Source organism: Lactuca virosa, chromosome 5 (assembly GCF_052849685.1).
Source record: "Lactuca virosa cultivar CGN04683 chromosome 5, Lactuca_virosa_CGN04683_v6, whole genome shotgun sequence".
Lineage (NCBI taxonomy): Eukaryota > Viridiplantae > Streptophyta > Magnoliopsida > Asterales > Asteraceae > Lactuca > Lactuca virosa.
Genome location: NC_136430.1, coordinates 320,449,897 through 320,465,900, shown reverse-complemented (window position 1 = coordinate 320,465,900; position 16,004 = coordinate 320,449,897). Strand labels below are relative to the sequence as shown.

The following is a 16,004-nucleotide window of genomic DNA, read 5'->3' as shown; positions in this document are numbered from 1 at the left end:
GACCAACGGTTGGAAGTTTCTTGAACTCCCACTTACACCACCTCAATATGAACGACCACTCGAGCCGTCTCTCCTCATGGACAGGATGTGAAATTTGCCCTAGTTCACACCCTTCCTATCTTTCGGAAAAACCTGATCGATTCTCCCCCAATTGGATTTAACGAAGTTCTCTCATCCCTTAGACCCGATGGATTCCCAACCCATCAACCTTATATAGCATAAATCGCCTATGGCATGTGCTTATCAATACTAACGTTCCACCGTTAGCCAAACTCAATGATCGCCCAATTCCTGAAATCCTAAAGAATACTCTCAAAATCTTAACCAATCTGATATTCCAAATCACTTCCCATGATACCATGCCAATTCCTTAAGTTCTTATGCTTACGACTGAAAACCACAACCCTTGCCATGCACTGACGATCAGCCACTCCAATTTCCATCCTAAAAGAACCACCGAACTCTAACCGACGACAATCCATGCGAAAATACAACTCCCTTAACACATCAAATGATCAAACAACTCACGTAACTGACACCATCATCTTCCTGCTTGTAACATCCCAAAATACGACCCAAAAATTTTTGTTTTGATATTACTAAAAATCACATCATCGAATGTCATACATACTAAGAACCATAAAATGAGTAACTCAAAAGTCACGTAACTATGTCAAACAAATACTGTATCAATCATATCAAAATATCTGAATGAAACTTCCAGGATAAAACTGAAGTTGTGGTGTGTGCCATGCCATCATCCCGAGCTCTTCCCCTTACTTGCGGAAGTACCTGAAACCAAAACCTGAAACTGTAAGCACAAAGCTTAGTGAGTTCCCCCAAACTACCACATACCATACAACGACATGTAAGCAAATACTGGGCCCCGCCCGCTGCATCGGGCCCCGCCCGGCATCGGACCGAAGTCCGGAACTAGCTTGGGCCCCGCCCACTACATCGGGCCCCGCCCGGCATCGGACCAAAGTCCGAAACTAGCTTGGGCCCCGCCCACAACATCGGACCAAAGTCCGGAACTAGCTTGGGCCCCGCCCATTACATCGGGCCCCGCCCGGCATCGGACCGAAGTCCGGAACTAGCTTGGGCCCCGCCCACTACATCGGGCCCCGTCTGGCATCGGACCGAAGTCCGGAACTAGCTTGGGCCCCGCCCACTACATCGGGCCCCGCCCGACATCGGACCGAAGCCCGGAACTATAGCACATAACATAACCGAACATAACATGCATGAATCACGAAGACAACAAGCATATATATCTACTTCTCGGGACCCTCCCGACATCGGACCGAAGTCCGGAACTACTGCTAACTAAACGGGTCGGCATTGTGGCCGTAGACCCGTTCCTACTGGAAGGAAACTCACCTCGTAGGCTGAATGCTGAAAAAAAAACTACTCGGGAACTGTCTGCTGCTCCTGCTGCTCCGGTATCTCCCCGGCTATAATTCCCATAAATATACTCAATCAAATACCGATAACTAAACTGAGGGTGAAATGACTATTTTACCCCCGGTCAAAGTCAACTTCCTGGTCAAAGTCAACCTCCTGGTCAAAGTCAACTTCCAGTTGACCGGACTCGCCGAGTTGAGCCGCCAACTCGTCGAGTCCCTTTCATTCGTTCTAGTGCTCTATTTGCTTCTACTCGTCGAGTTTGGCGAAGACTCGACGAGTTCCTCTTCGATATGTACATCGAGTATATCATCATCCGAATCGCCGAGTTGTATGAACAACTCGTCGAGTTCTCCTTCATCATATGAACACGTCCAGTCTGCGACTCGCCGAGTCGTAAGAACAACTCGCCGAGCTGAAGAACAACTCGCCGAGTCCCAAGCATGCTATTACTATACAGTCGATTCTAATCGATTTCAGTGCTTCCAAATCATAGATCTAGGTTCTTGGGGTTGGTTTTACACGTAAAGTTTCCAACTTTACATGCATGCATGAAGAAAGGAGGCTAGAACATCAAAATAAGCTAAGAATGGGGTCTTAGGGTTGGAACTCGACCTTGGGTGCATAAAGGCAGCTACTTTGAGCTCCTACAGCTCAAATATACTCAGATCTATGATCCATTTCCTTATAGGAGTCTCAATCTCGAGTTTGGATCCAAAAAGTCCCAAAAAGAAGCACATCTAAGCATACAAGACTATCAAATGGAAATAATAATCAAGGTACAAGCTTTAGTACCAGAATGTGAGGCTGATGATCAAGAGACTCTGGATCTTCTTCTTCTCCTTTGGATCTTCCTTCTTTCTTTCTCTTCCAAAACCTCCAAACTAGCACAAACACACTCAAGCCCAACAATGGGGGCTAGGGTTTACAGGGGAAATGCTCTAAAGGTGCTGGAGGCTGGGGTAGGAGGCTATAATGACGTTTATATAGGGTACACACCCTTGAAATTAGGGCTTCATCCAGACAGGCAGACTCGCCGAGTCCCTTCATATGGACTCGCCGAGTAGCCAACTTAAATTGCGTGATCATCCCGTCACTACTCGAAGAGTCAGGCTACAGACTCGTCGAGTACCCCTTAAGAAATGAAAATTACTTTATTAAAGCACATACCAGGAATGGGGCGTTACAATTCTCCCCCACTTATCTTAGACTTCGTCCTCGAAGTCTGCTGCTGCCGAATCTATAAATATCTCTGGATAATGCTCCCTCATCTCTTCCTCGGTCTCCCACGTCCACTCTGAACCCTTTCGGTGCTGCCACTGCACCTTCACTAGCTGGACTACCTTGTTCCTCAAGGTCTTCGTTTTTCGATCCAAGATCGCAACGGGTCTCTCAGATGACAGCAGAGGAGACGCGAGCGACTCCTGATGTGGTGACGGGTATGTATTTTCCTCTTAACTCTTTATTGATATTGATTGTTTCTCATGATTATATGTTTTCGTATAGGGTCGTTCTTAGTGAACGGCTTTTCAGCTACAGTATTGTTTGACTCGGGGGCTACCCGATCATTTGTGTCTCTTGCGCTTAGCAAGAGGTTTAGCAGAGCTCTGGGGGAGCTGGATTGCCCACTAGAGGTTGAGATAGCTGATGACAGGACCGTCAGGGTCGCGAGAGTTCATAGGGCGTGTTCGCTGCAGTTATTCGATGAGCAGTTTTCAGTGGACTTGGTTCCCATTCCCCTGCCATGGAATAAGGTTATAGTGGGTATGGATTGGCTGAGCCCCAATGGGGCAGTGATTGATTGTGAGCTGCAGTTAGTGAGGGTTCGCACTCCCAGTGGGGGAGAGTTAGTGATTCAGGGCGAGAGGCCACAGCGCGGACCGATACTGTGTTCAGCAGCGAGAACGAGGCGCTACGTTCAGCAGGGTTGCGCAGGGTACGTCGCCTATTACATAGATGCCCGGGAGAAGGGTAAGACGACAGTTGACGATGTGCCAGTAGTACGAGAGTACCCGGACGTATTCCCAAAGGATTTGTCTGGAATACCTCCGGAGAGACAGATCGAGTTTCGGATTGACCTGGTTCCAGGTGCGGCTCCGATAGCCAAAGCACCGTATCGGTTGGCTCCCCCAGAGATGCAGGAGTTGTCTACGCAGCTGCAGGAGCTGCTAGACAAGGGTTTCATCAGGCCGAGTAGTTCACCATGGGGAGCCCCGATCCTTTTCGTGAGGAAGAAGGATGGGACGCACCGTATGTGCATAGATTACCGGGAGTTGAACAAGGTAACGGTGAAGAACCGTTACCCACTTCCGAGGATAGATGACTTGTTTGACCAGCTTCAGGGAGCATCTTGGTTCTCCAAGATTGATCTACGGTCAGTATATCACCAGATGCGGGTCAGGGATGAAGATGTGCAGAAGACCGCTTTTAGGACCTGCTATGGTCATTATGAGTTTGTGGTGATGCCGTTCGGGCTCACCAACGCTCCAGCCGCGTTCATGGATCTCATGAACCGCGTATGCAGACCGATGCTGGATCGGTCTGTGATAGTGTTCATTGATGACATCTTGGTTTATTCCAAGACTCAGGAGCAGCACGAGGGTACAACTGCTGACTCGTCCGCCAAACACTTCCTCAACTGAGAAACATGGAAAGTGTTGTGGATCTGGCTAAGCTCTGCTGGAAGATCCAACCGATAAGCGACCCGACCCACCCGGGCCAAAACCCTAAACGGACCAATGAACCTGGGGCCCAGCTTGCCCCTCTTTCGGAACCTGATAACACCCTTCCAGGGTGATACCTTCAGGAGGACCATATCTCCCACCTGAAACTCCAAATCCGAACGTCTCCTGTCGTCGTAACTCTTCTGCCGACTCTGCGCAGTCTGCACTCCGCTACGGACCTGTTGGATCAACTCTGTGGTCTTGAGTACCACCTCTGTACTCCCCATGACTCGCTGACCGACCTCACCCCAACAAATCGGGGTCCTACACTTCCTTCCGTAAAGCATCTCGAAAGGAGGGCGGTCAATACTGGCATGATAGCTGTTGTTATACGAAAATTCCGCTAAAGGAAGATACGTATCCCAACTGCCACCGAAATCTAGAACACATGCCCGAAGCATGTCCTCGAGAGTCTGCATCGTTCTCTCGCTCTGTCCATCCGTCTGAGGGTGGAAAGCAGTGCTGAAATGGAGACGAGTCCCCATCTCGTCATGAAATCGCTTCCAAAACCTGGAAGTGAACCGAACGTCTCGATCTGATACTACTGATACGGGCACTCCATGCCGTGCCACTACCTCGCGTACATAAATATCGGCTAGCTTCTCGGCCGATATGCTCTCCTGAATCGGTATGAAATGCGCGCTCTTGGTCATCCGATCCACTATGACCCAAATTTAATCAACTCCACGTGCGGTCCTGGGAAGCTTAGTGATGAAATCCATAGTGATGTCCTCCCATTTCCACACGGGAATGTCTAAGGACTGCATCTTGCCGTGGGGTCTCTGATGCTCCGCCTTGACCTTCCTGCAGGTCAGGCATCTCTCCACGTACCAAGCTACATCCCGCTTCATGCAGGGCCACCAATAGTCGGGTCGAAGATCTCTGTACATCTTCGTCGCCCCTGGGTGGATGGAAAACCGAGACTTGTGGGCCTCATCCATCAGTACCTGCCGTACTCCTCCCCAGTACGGTACCCAAACTCTCCCATGAAGGCTCAACAATCCTCGACTGTCATAGTCAAAGGAAGCTACTCGGCCCACAATCCTCTCACACTTCTGTCTCTCCTCCTTCAGGCCCTCAACCTGTGCCTCTCTGATCTGCTCCAACAATGGAGTAATCACCGTCATCCTCAGACAAATATCCCTGATCGGGGCGGCTACCGCCTTGCGGCTCAGGGCGTCGGCCACTATGTTGGCCTTGCCCGGATGATAAAGGATCTCACAATCGTAGTCCTTTACCACATCTAACCATCGGCGCTGCCTCATGTTCAGATTCGGCTGATCCATGAGGTAACTCAAACTCTTGTGATCCGTGTAAATGATACAGCGAACCCCATAGAGGTAATGTCTCCAAATCTTGAGGGCAAACACTACTGCCCCTAACTCTAAGTCATGTATCGGATAGTTAGCCTCGTGAGGCTTCAACTGTCTAGAGGCGTAAGATATCGCATGCCCTCGCTGCATCAACACTGCTCCCATACCTGTGATCGAAGCATCACAGTAAACTACAAAATCCTCTACTCCATCTGGCAGGGTGAGAATCGGCGCCTCGCACAATCTCTGCCTGAGGGTCTCAAATGCTGCCTGCTGCTCAGGCCCCCAGCGAAACACCACCGACTTCTTGGTCAGTCGGGTGAGCGGAACTGCTATCTTGGAGAAATCCTGAATGAATCTCCTGTAGTACCCTGCTAATCCTAGGAAGCTCCGAATCTCAGTTGGAGATCTCGGGACCTCCCACTGCATCACGGCCTCTATCTTGGCCGGATCCACTAGTATACCGTTCTGGTTGACGAGATGTCCAAGGAACTGCACCTCGCGCAACCAGAACTCGCACTTGGAGAACTTCGCGTAAAGTCTCTCCCTCCTCAGCGTCTCTAGCACCTCTCTCAGGTGCTCCTCGTGCTGCTCCTGAGTCTTGGAATAAACCAAGATGTCATCAATGAACACTATCACATACCAATCCAACATCGGTATGCATACGCGGTTCATGAGATCCATGAACGCGGCTGGAGCGTTGGTGAGCCCGAACGGCATCACCACAAACTCATAATGACCATAGCGGGTCCTAAAAGCTGTCTTCTGCACATCTTCATCCCTGACCCGCATCTGGTGATATACTCACCGTAGATCAATCTTGGAGAACCAAGATGCTCCCTGAAGCTGGTCAAACAAGTCATCTATCCTCGGAAGTGGGTAACGGTTCTTCACCGTTACCTTGTTCAACTCCCGGTAATCTATGCACATACGGTGCGTCCCATCCTTCTTCCTCACGAAAAGGATCGGGGCTCCCCATGGTGAACTACTCGGCCTGATGAAACCCTTGTCTAGCAGCTCCTGCAGCTGCGTAGACAACTCCTGCATCTCTGGGGGAGCCAACCGATACGGTGCTTTGGCTATCGGAGCCGCACCTGGAACCAGGTCAATCCGAAACTCGATCTGTCTCTCCGGAGGTATTCCAGACAAATCCTTTGGGAATACGTCCGGGTACTCTCGTACTACTGGCACATCGTCAACTGTCGTCTTACCCTTCTCCCGGGCATCTATGTAATAGGCGACGTACCCTGCGCAACCCTGCTGAACGTAGCGCCTCGTTCTCGCTGCTGAACACAGTATCGGTCCGCGCTGTGGCCTCTCGCCCTGAATCACTAACTCTCCCCCACTGGGAGTGCGAACCCTCACTAACTGCAGCTCACAATCAATCACTACCCCATTGGGGCTCAACCAATCCATACCCACTATAACCTTATTCCCTCGCAGGGGAATGGGAACCCAAGTCCACTGAAAACTGCTCATCGAATAACTGCAGCGAACACGCCCTATGAACTCTCGCGACCCTGACGGTCCTGTCATCAGCTATCTCAACCTCTAGTGGGCAATCCAGCTCCCCCGGAGCTCTGCTAAACCTCTTGCTAAGCGCAAGAGACACAAATGATCGGGTAGCCCCCGAGTCAAACAATATTGTAGCTGAAAAGCCGTTCACTAAGAACGACCCTATACGAAAACATATAATCATGAGAAACAATCAATATCAATAAAGAGTTAAGAGGAAAATACATACCCGTCACCACATCAGGAGTCGCTCGCGCCTCCTCTGCTGTCATCTGAAAAGCTCTACTCTTCGCCACTGGCGCCTCACCCCGGCCCTGACAGCCGTCTGTAATCCTCAAAGTAGCAGGGGCAGGTGCTGCCACCTTCCCTGCTGCTGCTAAACTCAGGCACTGGGACTTTTTATGTCCCCTCTGATTGCAATAAAAGCAAATCAGATCTGATGTTGTGGTGGTGGTAGTAGCTGTACAGTCTCTGCTCATATGCCCAGTTCGGTCGCACTTAAAGCAACCGGGACTCCCTGCCTTGCACACCCATCGTGCACTCTCCCATATTTGCCACACCGACTGTGGCTCTGCTGTCCTCTAGGTCTGTGATCTGATACCTTGGGCTTTTTGCCCGAACTCCCTGTACCAGAAGCCACCTCTGGCTTCCTCTTCCTCTCCATCTCCAGATCTATCTCCCTCTCCCGAGCCCTCGCAATCATATCATCCAGTGTCTTACAGCTAGACCAGCTCACAAACTGGCGGATATCACTCCGCAGCATCTCATGATAACGGGCCTTCTTCATTTCCTCATCAGCTGCGTACTGAGGAACAAGAAGAGCCCTCTCTCTGAACTTGGCGGTAATCTCCGCCACTGTCTCTGAAGTCTGAGTGAGATCCTGAAACTCCCTGGCTAACTGCTGCACCTCAATAACCGGTGCAAACTCGGCTCTGAACCTGGTAGAAAAATCAGCCCAAGTCATGGCATCAAGCGGTGCGTCATCCCCGATGACATGTCTGACCTCCTCCCACCAATCTCGTGCCCTGTCCTTCAGAAGACAGGATGCTAGTCTGACCTTGTCCCCCTCGGGACATCTGCTGGTGCAAAACGCATTGGCGACATCCGCCAACCACCTGGTACTCGCAATGGGATCCTGTGCCCCATGGTAGTCTGGAGCTCCACAAGCTCGGAACTCCCTGAAGGTGAGTGTGCGCGACCCCATCATAGCCGCCACCTCAGCACAGAAGGTGCTCAACCTCTCGTCCATCAGCTCTAAGATACCCTCCTTGATCGAACCGAAGATCACAGGAGTCTGCTCAAGTATGGTGCGAGTAATCTCTGAAGAGAGAAACTCCCTAGTCTGCTCGTCCAACTGCCGGGCCTCCGGGCCTGATCCTGATCCCTCTCCGGCACCTGAACTGCCGACTGCTGGTCTAGGGCGTAAAACCACCATTCTGAAAACACATCATGACAAACGTCAGAAACACTGATATATCTCGAGAGATCGCTACTACTACCAGTTTCCTGGTCTCATCTCAGCTTTCCTTGGTTCAAGTACGGATCCTCTGCTTTCAGTAGTACGGGCCCATACTACCTTCCACATCTATCCGTACTTTCCTCAAGTACTGACTCGACTCCACCAAGTCACTTCTACTGCTACTGATCTCTGCTACTCTCATCCTAGGCTTGCTCTAGGTAAATCTCTGACTCCATCCAATCCAGTCCTCAGCTGCTAAAGGCCTCCTTGTAATGCCAATTAGCCATCACCTGAATACCATCACATGTGGCGAGGCTCAGATAATCCTTCGAGTAAAAGACTCGTTCCTACAACGGTTAGACTCAAACAAGAGCTGCGCAATAGGGCCAAATCTAGCACTCTGAAATTATTCAACCCTGATCACATGTGACGTGACGTATTCACCTAATGGCTAACTCCCATCACTCCGAGTCCCACAAAGCACGAAGCAAGCAGCATTCAGACACAGGAGACTACTCAAGCAATTCTATCCTCATAACAAGGAACTGTGCTAGCATACAATGCTAAGCTCATACTATCAGGCATAACCTAAACAGGCTATCCTACTGCTGTCTACTCAATACTAGCATGCAATTCTCATAAAGCTGAAACACATATAGCAGGCACATAAGGCATCCTCCTAGATCCTTAGTCCTATTCTAGCATGCTGTTCTACTGAAACTGGAACTGATATACATAACATAAACTTGTATGGGTAATTTGGGAGTACTTACTTGAGCTCGGCTGATCGCATGCACCACACCCTTTTCCTTTTCTCAAAACTCTTTTTCTTTAAGTTTCTTTTTCAAAAATTTCTTTCGAAAACATTTTTCTTTTGAAAATCCTTTACCATTTCCTTAGTTTGAGTCCAGTCATACCCGAAAGTGCGCCTGAATCCCTCAAACCAAGGCTCTGATACCAACTTGTAACATCCCAAAATACGACCCAAAAATTTTTGTTTTGATATTACTAAAAATCACATCATCGAATGTCATACATACTAAGAACCATAAAATGAGTAACTCAAAAGTCACGTAACTGTGTCAAACAAATATTGTATCAATCATATCAAAATATCTGAATGAAACTCCCAGGATAAAACTGAAGTTGTGGTGTGTGCCATGCCATCATCCCGAGCTCTTCCCCTTACTTGCGGAAGTACCTGAAACCAAAAACTGAAACTGTAAGCACAAAGCTTAATGAGTTCCCCCAAACTACCACATACCATACAACGACATGTAAGCAAATACTGGGCCCCGCCCACTGCATCGGGCCCCGCCCGGCATCGGACCGAAGTCCGGAACTAGCTTGGGCCCTGCCCACTACATCGGGCCCCGCCCGGCATCGGACCGAAGTCTGGAACTAGCTTGGGCCCCGCCCACTACATCGGGCCCCGCCCGGCATCGGACCGAAGTCCGGAACTAGCTTGGTCCCCGCCCACTACATCGGGCCCCGCCCGGCATCGGACCGAAGTCCGGAACTAGCTTGGGCCCCGCCCACTACATCGGGCCCCGCCCGGCATCGGACCGAAGTCCGGAACTAGCTTGGGCCCCGCCCACTACATCAGGCCACGCCCGGCATCGGACCGAAGCCCGGAACTATAGCACATAACATAACCGAATATAACATGCATGAATCACGAAGACAACAAGCATACATATCTACTTCTTGGGACCCTCCCGGCATCGGACCGAAGTCCGGAACTACTGCTAACTAAACGGGTCGGCATTGTGGCCGTAGACCCGTTCCTACTAGAAGGAAACTCACCTCGTAGGCTGAATGCTGAAATAAAAACTACTCGGGAACTGTCTGCTGCTGCTCCGGTATCTCCCCGGCTACAATTCCCATAAATATACTCAATCAAATACTGATAACTAAACTGAGGGTGAAATGACTATTTGACCCCCGGTCAAAGTCAACTTACAATTGACCGGACTCGCCGAGTTGGGCCGCCAACTCGTCGAGTCCCTTTCATTCGTTCTAGTCCTCTACTTGCTTCTACTCGTCGAGTTTGGCGAAGACTCGACGAGTTCCTCTTCGATATGTACATCGAGTCTATCATCATCCGACTTGCCGAGTTGTATGAACAACTCGTCGAGTTCTCCTTCATCATATGAACACGTCCAGTCTGCGACTCGCCGAGTCGTAAGAACAACTCGTCGAGTCTGAAGAACAACTCGCCGAGCTGAAGAACAACTCGCCGAGTCCCAAGCATGCTATTACTATACAGTCGATTCTAATCGGTTTCAGTGCTTCCAAATCATAGATCTAGGTTCTTGGGGTTGGTTTTACACGTAAAGTTTCCAACTTTACGTGCATGCATGAAGAAATGAGGCTAGAACATCAAAATAAGCTAAGAATGGGGTCTTAGGGTTTGGAACTCGACCTTGGGTGCATAAAGGCAGCTACTTTGAGCTCCTACAGCTCAAATATACTCAGATCTATGATCCATTTCCTTATAGGAGCCCCAATCTCGAGTTTGAATCCAAAAAGTCCCAAAAAGAAGCACATCTAAGCATACAAGACTATCAAATGGAAATAGCAAGCAAGGTACAAGCTTTAGTACCAGAATGTGAGGCTGATGATCAAGAGACTCTGGATCTTCTTCTTCTCCTTTGGATCTTCCTTTTTTTCTTTCTCTTCCAAAACCTCCAAACTAGCACAACAACAATGGGGGCTAGGGTTTACAGGGGAAATGGAGGCTGGGGTGGGAGGCTATAATGACGTTTATATATGGTACACACCCTTGAAATTAGGGCTTCATCCAGACAGGCAGACTCGCCGAGTAGCCAACTTAAATTGTGTGATCATCCCGTCTCTACTCGACGAGTCGGGCTACAGACTCGTCGAGTACCCCTTAAGAAATGAAAATTATTTTATTAAAGCACATACCAGGAATGGGGCGTTACACTGCTACCACTTCTCTCCAAGCGACGGTAGTGTTGGAACACAAAAGTTCTTCCATGGGCAACCGCCGATCATGCCTGAACAGATGATAAAACCACTGAACCCTAACTTCACTAAAGAACTAACTCGCTAACCCTGACCAAAGTTCCTCCAAGCAATACTCCTGAGTTGATCCCGACAAAGACGTGGATCAACAACTGACCATGCTGAACCTACTCAATCAAGATACGATCCTCTTGAGATTTGTCGAAGACTGTCGGCATGCAGAATGACATATACTTCCACCACAGATCTACTTCTTACAGAACGTCTAGAACCATAAAGTCATTGAATTGATGACTTTGCTTTCCCCAAAAGAACCCAACATCAAAATAAAGCATTATACTTCCACCAAATGGACACCATCACATGCATGGGGGATTCCAAACCCTACAGGAGACAACTTTAAGCATCTAGAACCTCATAAACACCAAGAGTAGCAACTCATAGCTCGTAGAGTGGTACCAAACCACTAGATCTCATTCTCGGGACCAAAATGAACCAAAAAATCATACAAACTACATCTAAGCCAACAATGAAGAAGATTTAAGCTTTGTACCTTAAACAAGCTAGAAATGAAGCACATAATTCAGATCCATAAGCTCATCCCTGATTCATAACCTTGCATCAAACTCCATCTTCTTGGAAATGACCCAAAAACACCAAAATCCACATCATTAGCTCATAATTACAACCATGGAGGCTTAGAAACGATTTCTAGGGTTTTGGGAACTTGGAGGCTGGTAAATAGGCCAGCCCTAAGGACTAAATGTGTTTATATATGGTCCAATACCAAAAATTAGGGTTTCTTAACTCCCCTCGTACGCCCCGCGTACTCCTCGTATGCCCAGCATACGAGGCTTCGCATTCCCAATCAACCCTCACCCTACACTCAACGTAATCCACACTACGCCTTGCATACCCTCCTCCACAGCGTTACGCCCCGCGTACTCCCTAGGTACTCCCCACGTACTAGGGTTTCCCCTCAAACCCTACACATTCCGAAGGCCATAACTTCTTCGATATACATCCGATTCCGACGATCCATATATCCATGAAAAGCTATCGAGAAGCTCTATCCTTTAATCAACTCATATCCGCCTTACCATATCCCGAAATACCCTTTAACTCCAAAAATACAACGTGATTACCCGGATCATCCAATATGCATCATCCACATCCAAATGAGCGCAAAACTCAATTCTTCAAGGATCCTAAGTCTGCTAATACCCAATCCTTGATCACCACTTTGAAATAGAAACGATCTAAAATAGGGCGTTACACCCTGCTACGATAAGGTTGAACTCATCCCCCAATTGATTAAGAATACGGACTTGGAGGTCTTCCTCATCAATAGCATTTTGAGCAAGCGCTAGGCCATTCTCATTGGATTGTATATCATGAAGAAATTCAGTAACAGATAGGTTACCTCTTGGATTCTTGGTGACCTTGTCTTGAGCGAGATGATACGCGATGAGGAGGCACTGGCATAACTTGCAGTGAGATACTCCAAGGCTTCACGAGCAATGTTTATCGGAGCAACTACCAAGGATAAGAACATAACACATAGGATGATTTGATCTCTACGGTACCAAGGCAGGAAAGCATGATTCGTTTCTCCTGTTTTGGTGTCGAGAAATTGCACATGTGTGGAGAGTGATCCATCGATGAATTTGTCAAGGTCAAATCTAATTAGGGTGGATTGGATTTGTTTACGCCGTACCCGAAATTTCGAGGCAGTGAATTTAATCGAAAAATGGGTTGTTGCGTGATGGGGATAATGGTGGAAGATTTTCATGAAACCCCTTTTGTGTCCTTTTGATTGTCAAATTCATGTCGTGGAAAATTTTCATCATTCGTAGCTTGTTGAATGAACAAAAGTCCTTTTGTGTCCTTTTGATTGTCCCTCAACTGAGCATCAGGTCCCGACCTCATTTCCTTTGGGTGCAACATACACATCCTTCATTAAGCCCCACAATTCTTAAGACTTAATAAGATTCTTCAATTATAGACATTAATATGATAATTTTGGTCTCTGAAAGTTGGAATTAAGGGTTGAGATGAAGAATTTGCACCACTTAATCAAAAAACAAACGACAAGCAAACTTTTTATAATACAAAAAAATAAAAAGAAATTTGTCAAAGTTGAAACATCAAGAGACACGCCCCTTGATCTACACACTACCCAACTAGCTTACCACTAATAAAAACTATTAATGCAGTTATATTTTGAACCTTTATTCAACACACATGTATCCGATTTTGTGACAAGCAGATAAAGAGCCCTTACATTACATGCATTCATAAACTAAAGAATATATATTCACTGCTCATGCACCGTTACAGAGAGATGATTGTTCATATATATTTTATACCTAAGCATTTTTTTTTCTCATTCAATAGATTTGGAAAGGAGAAGCAGTTCAACTGAGGCAACAACTTGAATATTTGCAACAAAGCCACAGGTTAAAAATAAAGCCCCTAATCTTTCTTTTATGTTCCTAAAACAATATAATGTCAATGATAAATCTTAAAATTCGCTAATATTTGTTACCCAATGATACCATTCTTGCAGGCAGCTGTTGGGCGAAGAACTTTTTGGTTTGAATGTCAATGATCTCCAGAATCTAGAAGCCCAACTGGAAAGGAGTCTAAAGGGTGTCAGAACAAAGAAGGTAGGAATTCTCATGTTATTGTCATCCACACAAATATATCAATTCAGTTGTTACTAAATATGAAGAACTTTATTTCATAATCAAACATAAGTATCATTGTGTGTAGAGTGAAGTGATATGAACATGGAAACAAAGCCAAATACTGACTACATTTATTTCTTGCTACAGGAACAAGCATTAACAATTGAAGTAAAAGAGTTACACCACAAGGTAAAAAACAAACAATAATTGTTAATTTCCTTAGACTATGCATAAAACAGGTTCTGAATTCTGATTCATATCATTTTAGGGGAGTCTTGTTGCTCATGAAAATGAAGAATTGCACAAGAAACTAGATCTCCTGCTTCAAGAACAAGCAGAACATAAGAAGGTACTGATCTAGACAATCTTTCCAAGTACAATTAATAAATGCATTCTAATCACCACTGAGCATATATAATGATCTGAACCTTAGGTTTATGGATTGCATTGCAATAATAATGAGTTACATGCACACGTAAGTCTCCAGCTAAGCCAACCACAACCACAAAAGAACTACTTGCCAACAGAAACCATGATACTAGGGTATGAATATGACTTTACTTTGATTGATTATACAATTATTATGATTAATGCATGTGAATAAATATGAAAATGTATGCCAGGTTACAGTTGAACTCCAAAACATGTTAAAAAACAAAAAGGCAGATATTAATGGAATTTCATATCAACTATCAAGCAACTGCATCATGCTTTGCTAGGAGATATGATATGATGGAATGCATGAAAAAGTACTTTGATTGGTATGATGTATTATGTTGTAATAACTCTAGAGATATTGTAAAATAATTCACCATGTAGTAGTTTTATGGTGATGCTATGTTGATTAAAGGTGTAAAGTTGTAATAATTACAAGTATAGAGGTGTGGTTTACAATGTACTAAAATGTATACATTTGTGAAATTGATTAGGTCAGTCTTGTGTTGTGATGTTTATCAGCAATGTATAGATTTGAGCTGCATGGTGATAATAAGCAAACTGGCTATCTGGATAAATTATAAATGTAAAGCACAAGTGAATCTAGCAACTAGTGATTAATAGCAGCTAAAATCTTTTCCTATGATTAATGTGGAATTAATAACAACGGGTGGCGGATCCAGAATCGAAATCAACCGGGTGCACAATATAATTAACAATGGTCCCCTTCAGCAATAGTGATTACTTATAGTGGTGGTGGCAGGTGACCTTCTAGTAACGGTTGAAGCCAGAAAACAACAAATTGATGGTTGTTTTTTACAACTTATAAAAATAGATAGAGTTTTTTTTTTTTTTTTTCGAAATGAGCAAAACTAAAAGTGAAACGGGGTTAATATATGAAAGGGAGATGGGCATGGGAGACATAATGTCAATAAGAAAAACAAAGAAGAGTCAAAAAACTGAAATTTGTAAAAGAGGGCGTCAACATTTAACCAACTAAATGGGGACAATTTCTACAATTTTATAGAATAAATTGGAAATTTTGTGTAATTTATAAGGTGAAACTCACTTCTAAGTGGGGTGCATGCACCCCACTAGGACTTGACTACATCCGCCACTGCTAACAATCAGTGGCAACGGATCCAGAATCAAAATTAACCAGGGTTCATGATATAGTTAACAACGGTGTCCCCTTCGATAGTAGTGGTTATTTATAGTGGTGGTGGCCCCTCTAGTGACGGTCGAAGCGGGAGAGACAACAAATTGGTGGTTGTTTTTTTCAACTTATAAAAATAGATTAAGTTTGATTTTTTTTTTTTTTTTTGAAAAGAAGCAAAATGTTCAACGGTTAAAAGTGAAATGGGTTTAACATATGAAAGGCATGGGCATGGGAGTCATAATTTTAGTAAGAAAAGAGTGTAAAAAATATGAAATTTGTAAAAGAGGGTGCCAACATTTAACCAACCGAAGACCT

The 16,004-nt window shown here is 46.0% G+C and overlaps 1 protein-coding gene across 2 annotated transcripts in view; it reads left to right on the top strand.

The window, feature by feature from the left end:
• The window catches only part of LOC145115307 (MADS-box transcription factor 23-like), a 54,488-nt gene extending 39,467 nt beyond the window's left edge, over positions 1 to 15,021 (top strand). For both annotated transcript variants that reach the window (XM_079051578.1, XM_079051579.1), the window contains exons 4-9: positions 13,803 to 13,864; positions 13,975 to 14,074; positions 14,243 to 14,284; positions 14,364 to 14,444; positions 14,529 to 14,638; positions 14,719 to 15,021. In XM_079051578.1, coding sequence (XP_078907704.1) covers positions 13,803 to 13,864; positions 13,975 to 14,074; positions 14,243 to 14,284; positions 14,364 to 14,444; positions 14,529 to 14,638; positions 14,719 to 14,746 — 423 coding nt within the window. In that variant the 3' untranslated portion in view covers positions 14,747 to 15,021. The remainder of the gene's footprint in view (positions 1 to 13,802; positions 13,865 to 13,974; positions 14,075 to 14,242; positions 14,285 to 14,363; positions 14,445 to 14,528; positions 14,639 to 14,718) is intronic.
• Positions 15,022 to 16,004: the final 983 nt, after the last annotated feature.